This window comes from Symsagittifera roscoffensis, chromosome 8 (genome assembly GCF_963678635.1).
Source record: "Symsagittifera roscoffensis chromosome 8, txSymRosc1.1, whole genome shotgun sequence".
NCBI classification, from domain to species: domain Eukaryota; kingdom Metazoa; phylum Xenacoelomorpha; order Acoela; family Convolutidae; genus Symsagittifera; species Symsagittifera roscoffensis.
In genome coordinates this window covers 14,149,368-14,158,656 of record NC_087069.1, presented here as the reverse complement: position 1 = coordinate 14,158,656, position 9,289 = coordinate 14,149,368, and the positions used below count along the sequence as shown (strand labels likewise).

Below are 9,289 nucleotides of genomic sequence, written 5' to 3'. Positions count from 1 at the left end.
TAACCTATCTATTTAAATTACTTTTTAATTTACTGTTTGTTTTTAGCCCGGATCTACTTAACAATCTCCCCCTTTTAAGAAAGGGGGGGGGGAGAGATTCTTTAGTTGGTACAATAGGGGGGAGATTGTTAAGTAGGTCCCCAGGGATCAATTTAACAATCTCCCCCGCCCCCCCCCCCCCCCTTCTTGAAACGGGGGAGGGGGGGAGATTCTTCAGTAGGTACAATAGGGGGGAGATTGTTAAGTAGATCCTTTAGCCCTAAAGGTTTTCTAATCAGCACTGGAATGGTTATCAGAGCATCAGGTTATCAGAGACAAAAATCAGTATTAATTGACTGTGCTTGACCTATGTTTAGACTGTGCTCGACCTTGGTTTTGACTTTCTCGACCAAAATCGGGTAGGTTTTGACTGTTTTCTACTTATGTTTCGACTGTGTTTGACCTAATATTTGATTTATTCCACATGCATGTGGAAAAATAGGCCACGCACAGTCAAAATCTACGAAGATTTTGACTAACCTCGTCTTAAGTTTTGATTTTTTCGACCGTATTCGGGTATGTTTCGACTGTTCTGAACCTATACTTTGACTGTGCTTGACCTATGTTTCGATTGTGCTCGACCTTTTTTGAACTATCTGGACTTACATAAATTGAATGTGCTCGCTAGAGCTAAATTTCGACTGTTCCCGACTTCTGTTATGACTTTCACGACCAAAAAAGGTATGTGTTGACTGTGCTTGACCTTTTTTATATTTTTTTAACCAAAAAAGGGTATGTTTCGATTTTCTCGACCCATTTTTTGACTTTCTCGACCTACGTCTTGACTGTCCCGGCTGAAATTGATTAAGTCCGGCCAGGCTGTGATCGACTTGTTTATAGACTTTTCTCGACAAAAGTCTGGCGTGTTTTGAATTAGCACTTGACGTATGTTTCGACTGTGCTCGATTTAGGGATTTAAGTTTTGAATGAGCTCGATTTATAATTCGACTGTGCTCAAAATATGTGCTCAAACTTTGCTTCGACTGTGCTCGACCTATTTTTCGACTGTGCTCAATCTATATATAATCAATCGAAAAAATGCACCTTCTCGACTTTCAAAGTCAAAAATATATGTCGAGCACCTCAACCCGGGTTAGAACCGTTTTTCAAAAGACTAACCTTTTCTAGAGGGAAAAAAACTTATGATAATTTTTATATATTTTCTGCTTTTTTCTGGAATTATTTCTCATCTGACTTTCTGTTTTCCAAAAAAAAATCAAAAAGCTGATTAAAGACTATTTGCCAACTCGAGCGGTGTCATAATGGGAACTTAACAAATTTAGAGTCTTCTTTGCTTGCTAAAATTTGATTTTCAAAGTTTGATGTGACAGACTTACTGTCTTCTGCCGTCTCCCAAATGTACTAACTGTAAAATACTTGGAAACGAATTTGTTAGCATAATGACTATTTCAACATACTTATTATCATTAGGATTATAATCATTTTTTTATTATTAAAGAGTATTAAGAGGTAGTGCTTACCAGTTGCCAACTGATGCGAGGAACCTCATGAGTGGCTTGTTGACGAACATGACGGCCACGTAGACGCAGTAGGAGAAGAAGAGGATGCCACACTCGAACAGCCGCAGTTCCCCATCCCAGGCGAAGCAGATGAACATGACGATGGACACTGCGTAGAAGATGGAGTCACGTGCCATCGGGCGCCAGTCTAGTTTCAACACCTGGTTAAAAACAACATCAAATTATGCTCCGAACGAACGAATTCAGTTTCAACTCCCAATTAATTTTTTTTTAAAGTTTTTCTAGACGCAGATAAAATGTTTCCACGAAATTTTTTCTAAAAACGCGGATAACATGTTTCAAAACTCTTCCTCTCCTGTGAAAAATTACTGCTTATACGATTGAATTAGAGGTTAACTCTTGATTATAGATTATTTCATTGGATGAAATTGCATTTGGTCATACATAAAAGTGTATTAATTCTGTTGTTCGACTATTTATAACCAATTTATAACTCGTAGTAATAATGTACCTCTTTGGATAGGGCGGCTGAGAGGGCGATGATTATGAGGAGGTTGAAGATGGCACTGCCCACTATTGTGCCCACTCCCACGTCACTCTCGAAGGACACTCCCGCAATAGACGTGAACAACTCGGGGGCTGAGGAACCTGATCAACAAAGTGTTCAAACTAGAAGAACTTGATTATTTAGCTCACCGTGTTTTTTCACGAGAGAAAAAATCAACAGGCAAGTTGTTCAGCTGTTTTGAAAAGCAATGTAAATTTCTATGTTAAATGGAATTTGAATGACAAGCACTTTTTAATGACTACAAAAAACCTTCAATTGTTCATTTGAGATACAGAAAAAATGATTTTTCAGCTACTTTAAGCTGAAAACTTTTTCCAAAATAATTTTTTTGCATGTTATTTTCACAACGTAGTCAAGACATATGTTTTTGAGATAAAAAAACTAAAATCATTAAAAACAAGGGGGGAGGGATGAGATTGTTGCGTAGATCCAAAGTTCTTATGAGTTCCACAATTTTTTTTTAAAAAAGTTTTTATTTAAAAAAAGAGCAGTAAGCCAGTGATTCTCAATTGGCAATTTTCGATCTCAAACAAATTAATCAGGAATAAAGTGTTTTTTGTAAAAAATTTTTAACGGCGTTAGTTTTTTTTAAGATGACAAGACTCAGTTCGTCTAAAATGCTTGTTTAAATCTTGCCACTTGGTTGAAGAAAAAATTAATTTTTTTATCTTTCCGAGTATAGAGTAGAAGAGGAAATTTTTCGTTGTTGAATTTCTTGAAAAACACAAAAACTATAAAGCGAAGTGTTTTTGTCACCCAGCTTTCTTTTTTAGGAATCACTTCCTTAAAATGAAAAACAGCTTCTATGCAATTTACGTGAATTACCAAATACTCTGGGAAGTTTTTTTTTGGCTACAGAGTTTTCACTGTGCGTCAGTTTTGCAGCCGAATATAATCGCTTATAATCGGTTATTATTGCATTTCCTGTTTACTGCAATTGCTTTATTAGGTTTCATAAAATGTTACATAATTTTATAATTTACATAGTGTTTATAATTTTTGTCTTATATACCCTGTTTACCCCTCCCTGTTTACCCCCCCCCCCCCCCCATTTTTTCCCTGTTTACAACCCCCCGTTTACCTCCACCCCTTTTTCCTCCCTGTTTACCCCCAGGGGTACCCCCAATGGATTTTAAATGGATTGTAATCCATTATAATGGATTTTAATGGATTGTGTTTTTTTTCGAAAATAATCGATTATAATGAAAATATCATTGATTTCGTGGTCTAATTTTGCCACAATAACGGATTATAATGACAGCAATTTAGGCAACATTTTTCCATTATAATCGACGATTATTATCCATGGAACTCCAGTGCGGGTACAGCTAGAGGTTAAGTGAGGCCTCTCCTTCAAACACTATCATTGCCATGGCAGGATATCAATTACCCGATCAGACGACTTCGAAGTGGAAGCCATACCACTATGCTGCGTGCCACAATATTTTAAGTTGTTTGTTTTTTTTTTTTCAAAATTGTATGTATAATTCTTTTTTGTGCTTAGTTTGGCTCTCTACAATTATAATTTCTTTTGTATCTTCATACCTGCAGCCATAAAAGTGGCGCCAGCCACATCTTCGGTCAAATTGAGTCTCTCAGAGATAATCTCCAGAGAGGGCACGAAGAAGTCATCACAGATGATGGCCAGACCTGAAAAGATGGAAGGGATAATAACTAGAAACGAAAGACCAGTCTGTGAATTGAACTTTTGAAAGATTCGTTTTTTTTTAATTTTACATTTTGGACATGGGGCAGAAAACTTCGACCACACTTATTGATTAAAATACTTCTTAGTTGAAATTACGTGCTTTTTAGCCCTTTTTCACTTTGAAGATATTAAGGACAATTTTTTTTGTCAATTGGGAATGAGCTTCATTGTTCTCATTGAAAGCAGTAGCGGGTGCAGGAAATTTTCAAGAGGCTGTTTTTTTTGAATTTTCTGAACATCCCTTAAACCGTCTAATGTCAGCACCACAATCTATTTTTATAAACAGTGCCAAAGGGGGCTCTTTAGGAAAAGTTTGGCAATCAGAAACATTTGACATGAACATTGAACAATATCTGATCACATATGAAATTCCGTACGATCAAAATGAGCCAAAAATGGAACTATAATGAACTTAATTTCAGCTTATGGCCTCGTTCATTATAAATTAATTCGTTTTCAAGAAGGGAACAGACTTGATTGTTATTTACACAACTCAAAACAAAAATAATATAAAACTTCCCATCTTGGACGAACGCCAAAAAGGCCAGATAGCTGCGTATCAAGTGGTGTCTTCAGACCTGCTCTTACCTATGAATACCCATACGATCAACAGCAGCCATATGATGATGAAGATGACTCTCCTGGCGTCACTTTCCTTCTCCCAGTCACACTCCTCCCAGGGGGCCACATTCCCTCCCTCCTCTCCAGAACGCCTCGATCGACCCTCAATAGAATCTGAAACAAAACTGTAACAAAGTGCTTGAGTCTTTTTGTATAAATTTGCAAGGTTATTTTCAAAATTTAAATTTATAACGGGGGAACGTGGTGAAGTGGTTACGTCTCCGGCTCTCAATCGAAAGGTCGGGTGTGCGAGGCCCACCATAATCCGTGCTTGTTGCTTGAGGGTGAGACAACCTTACCCAGCCCAGAAAAATAACCAAAAAAGTTGCATGTAGTTCTTAAGCAGGGGCACAACAGCGGTTCGTATGTTGGTCCTTTCCCTCGTGGATAAAGGGTCTTAAAACTGATATACATCTTCACACGGTTTTCCAAAATAATAAAAACAGCAGTATTGAAAGCCGCATGTATTCTGACCTGCGAATTCACTGCTCGGTCTAAAATACGATCCGACAGCTGACAAAGTGACGAATAAAGACAGCATTATGGCCACGAAGCCTATCTTGAGCATAATGTACGTTTTCGTCTTTCTGAACTTTCGTCTCTCTGCCCTATAATGCCTCATTCTGGAGAAACTGTTGGAGGGTTTTGCATCTTCCGGGTCAACTCCGTGTCCGGATTCATTTTGAGCCAGTGGACTGTACCTAAGGTCAATTTATCAAAGTTTTCTAATCTGTAAGTTTTTGATTAATTACATTAAATCCTTACTAAGCATCAATTTTTTCCTATTATTCATTCCATTCCAATTGAAAATCCCGTCCTGGCACAAAACGCTAGTCATACATTTTTCCATTAATTTCCCCCATTTTGAAAAAGTGCATGAAATTTTTGACTGTAGCTTTTTTTATATCTTTTTGAAAATTGCATGGCTAGTATTTTTTCTACGTATGGAACTGTATGACTATAAGGTTCCATAAACTGACAAAATCGCAGATTAATAGTTTTACTAACTTAATTGTATCAATGTTTTTGTCCAAACATGATAACCCTGGATAAAAGTAACCCACAAGTTAGAAGGACAGTTAAAAACTCATACAAAAACTATACTGAAGTTAAAACTGAAATAGTAAGATCACGAAATTACTCAATTTTTACAATTAAGCGCTGAAAAACTCTGCGGTACTTTTTTCACCTTTTTCTTCAGCAACAAAAACTAGGTATCCGCTGAATGCAAGAGACCAAACTGAAAAAAAAATCTTTTTTAAAAAAAAACTGCGCTTTAGAAAAAATAAGTCTTTTTTAGAAATTGATTGTTAGTGTGTGTTTTGCGATGAAAACGGTGAGAATTTTTGTGAACTGTAATACAATTTTAAACTTCGTCGTTTCAAATTTAAATAGTTGTGAATTTTATGATTAGCAAGCTTTCTTTTATTAACTTTATAGAAATGCATCACCAGCTGTTTTGGTGTATGAAGGTCGAACCGGGTTCTTTTGATGGTTTTGATAAGCAACGGAGTATTTTATTCTTGACAGAGTTATGTTTATGACAAGATTTATTCAGTTTTTCGGGACAGTAGCCACTTTTGGAAATGGTTTTCTTCAATTAAATACGAGACTGATTGTGCCAAAGGAAACGCTTGAATGTTCCGACTACCCTTGGATGTTGATGAAGTAGTCTTTGTTCGCAATGTTCAAAAAAGAACAAATTTGGTTCTTTTATAATTTTCTATTTTCAGTCATACAGTGTATGCTGCAAACAGATTTGTTTTCCGCGTCCAATATGTGTAAGTTGAAACAAAGTGCTAGCTAAATTCAACAAGACTGCTAGTATCAGGGCGAAGCCCTGAATGTTCCGACTGCCTTTTACGGGTTTATTGAGCATGTAATAAAACAAAATGAATTTTTTTTCTGAAATTTGAATTTTTATATGAAAATCACCCACCCACACGCCATATTAAGTACAAAAGAATAGATTTCGCTGGTAGTAACAATCAATTATGGCAAATAAGTTTATTTCAACCAATTTGGAACGATTTCTAGAACGGATTAAATCTCCGCGTTACAAGCAAGAAATATATTGCGCGTTAATTGTCCCAAATTGGCCAAAATGCCAATCTTTAAACCCCCATAACTTTACGAAAAATGATCACAAGTGAAATAACTTTTCAATTTTAAGCTCAAGCTTACACAACCTTTCGAATGATATTTTAAAATTCCGTCAAAAATGGCTAGTTAAAAAGTCGAAACTTGTCTGAAGAAAAAAAAACCACCCCGAGCACAAATATTCCGTTACTTTCGTATCGAAAGTCGGAACAATTAGGATTGATTTAATGTGCCATGTATGCTTAAGAAGGACAAAAGTCTGCGCCGAAATAAAGTATCCGAAAAAAAGGTCTCATTGTTGTTCCGACTTTCGATACGAAAGTAACGGAATATTTGTGCTCGGGGTGTGTTTTTTACTTCAGACAAATTTCGACTTTTTAAATAGCCATTTTTGACGGAATTTTTTTTATCATTCAAAAGGTATTGTTGTCCTGAGCTTAATTCGGAAAAATATCTCACCTGTGATTATTTTTCGTAAAGTTATGAGGGTTTAAATATTGCCATTTTGGCCATTTTGACCAATTTGGGACAATTAACGCGCGATATAATTAGCGCTATTAACGCGTAAGCGGAGATTTAATCCGTCTTATAAACCGTTCCAAATTGGTTGAACGAAGCTTATTTGCCATAATTGATTTTTTACAATGAACGAAATCTTTCTTTTTTTATTCTTTATATGGCGTGTGGGGGGATGATTTTCATAAAAAAATTTCAAATTTTAGAAAAAAGTTTTCATTTTATTTTGTTTCTTTTAATTTTTCTAATGTTATAACTGCGGCTCCATAAACTTAAAAGGCAGTCGGAACAATCGCGGATTCGCCCTGATACGAGCAGTCTTGTTTGTTTTTGGGCTCATTTTGGAAATTTCTGACCAAAAAAAAATTTTTTTTGGCGCGTGCTCTTCTGAAATGTAGTATAAATTGGCAGCAAAAAGGCCTAGAAAACTTTTTGCATTGTGTGGCCGAAAATCAAAACAGAGCAGTGAAAAGGGGGTTCTTTTAGGTGTGTCGAAACTCTGAGGTTGAGGGGCGTCACCCCTCATTCACACCCCTTAAAATGACACCTCATTCAGAGACATACAAAAACGAGACGACGAGTTTATAATGAAGGCAGCGAAAAGGCCAGGGTTCTTTTCATAACTGATGATGTCAATCTTACCTGGCCAGTCTGTTTGTCGTCATAGCAAGTAAAGTAAACGCAGTGTACAAAAAAAAGAGCCGACTAGATCTCAAGTTTACGAGTTCTCCAGTAAATAATAAGTTATTATCAAACCAATTTTCTATAATAAATCACCAAATGATACGGCTCGCTCAAATGATCAAACATGTTCATTTTACAACAGAATAAGAAACATTTTTTGGCATTGTCCTGCTGAAAACAAAAACAACAAGTCACAATTTGATGGTGGAGTTTAATTGTTACATTACATTATACTTCACTGGTGAATCGAAAAAGCGAACTAACATTAAGCGTCAAAACTTTCATCAAAAAACTGATCACGTAAAACCATATCGTTTTCAACTGTAATTTTATCATAAAAATTTACTTTGCACTAAACTTGACAAATTTATATATGATGGCTTTATGATAGATTTATAATGGTAAAAGCGTAACGTAAACGCTAAACTTCGAACTAACGCTTCTAAACTAAGTAGAATTAAAATCATAATGAGATCTTTTGGCTATTTGTCTCCGTAGAAAAAAAGCAAAGCGGTGTTTGAAAATGGAAGAATGAAACGAGCCTTTGGTTCAGCGGTTTAAGTAGATGAAAAAAGATTTTATATGTGAAAAAAAAACATTAAAGCTAAAGTTCATTCAGAAAATTTTCGGCAATACGTGATTGAATTCAAACTTGATCTATCTTGTGTAAAACGAGCTATTATCAAGAACTTTGAAAACTTCAAAATTTTGATGACAACTAGCACGAAAAAGGACAAAAAATGTATATCTTTTTTTGACCAAAACAAAACCATCTAAAATCTCTTTTCGTGAGGTGCACAGAATGACTCATCAAAATATCGTTTGTTTTATTTTTTTTGGGTTAGAATGATAAAATAGTTTATAGGCGGAAAACATCGGAGACGCACACAATTAGTTAAGTACTAGCGCACTGACGCAGTTGGAACGTTTCAAAAAAAAACAGTCGAAACCAGACGGGGGGATTTTATAAAAATAGAAGTTGAAGAGTTTTTTTTAAGTCGACCAAATTAATTTTCCGAGCTCTCCCAAATCAATATAAAAACCCTATTTCCACCAAATTTTGCCCTTTTTCCGCAGGCAATTTTTGGCAGAAAACAAGCGAAAAAAAAAAGCGTTTTAAGGCAGTTCTTGAAAAGTTTTGACCATAAAGTCATTTTTTTGGCGCGCGCTCCCCTTAAAATTAAAATGTATTGGCGTCAAAGGCGCTTTTAAAAACTTTTAAGTCGTTCTGCCCATAAATCAGTTCTTAAAATACCAAGGGGTACCAAATCTGCTACTGTCGAAACCAAAATCTAATTTCTAATGTCTAATTTTTCCTGAATTTTTCCTGTTTTTCTAATTTTTCCTGTAAGGTGAACGAAAAAATTCTCGATCAACTTTGAACAGCCGTATTTCTTACCTGTACGATTCGTAATAAGCGGCACACCATCTGCGGTGCTGCTGAATTCAGTCACCAGATAAAAACCAATTTAGACTGCTTTATAAAAATGCGAAAAACGATGTCTCGAATCAAGCTTTTATCGGTTCGCGTTCTTTTGGATAGCGAAAACTGCGTATGATTTAAGTTAAATG

The 9,289-nt window shown here is 35.8% G+C and overlaps 1 protein-coding gene across 1 annotated transcript; it reads right to left on the bottom strand.

Moving 5' to 3' along the window:
• Positions 1–1,516: 1,516 nt before the first annotated feature.
• On the bottom strand, positions 1,517–7,974 carry LOC134853482 (sodium/potassium/calcium exchanger 2-like). The gene is made up of 6 exons (XM_063869483.1): positions 7,676–7,974; positions 4,892–5,118; positions 4,385–4,531; positions 3,634–3,738; positions 2,032–2,168; positions 1,517–1,720 (listed from the first exon to the last, which is right to left on the bottom strand). The coding sequence occupies exons 1-6, from the start codon at positions 7,696–7,698 to the stop codon at positions 1,517–1,519; spliced, it is 843 nt and encodes a 280-aa protein (XP_063725553.1). The 5' UTR covers positions 7,699–7,974.
• Between the last annotated feature and the right edge of the window lie 1,315 nt (positions 7,975–9,289).

Excerpts from the sequence above, each read along its gene's own strand:
- LOC134853482 (XM_063869483.1), bottom strand. The coding sequence starts at position 7,698 with ATGACGACAAACAGACTGGCCAG. Across the intron at positions 5,119-7,675 it reads ACGACAAACAGACTGGCCAG|GTACAGTCCACTGGCTCAAA; the intron begins GTAAGATTGACA and ends AATTGACCTTAG. Across the intron at positions 1,721-2,031 it reads CAGCCGCCCTATCCAAAGAG|GTGTTGAAACTAGACTGGCG; the intron begins GTACATTATTAC and ends GTTTTTAACCAG.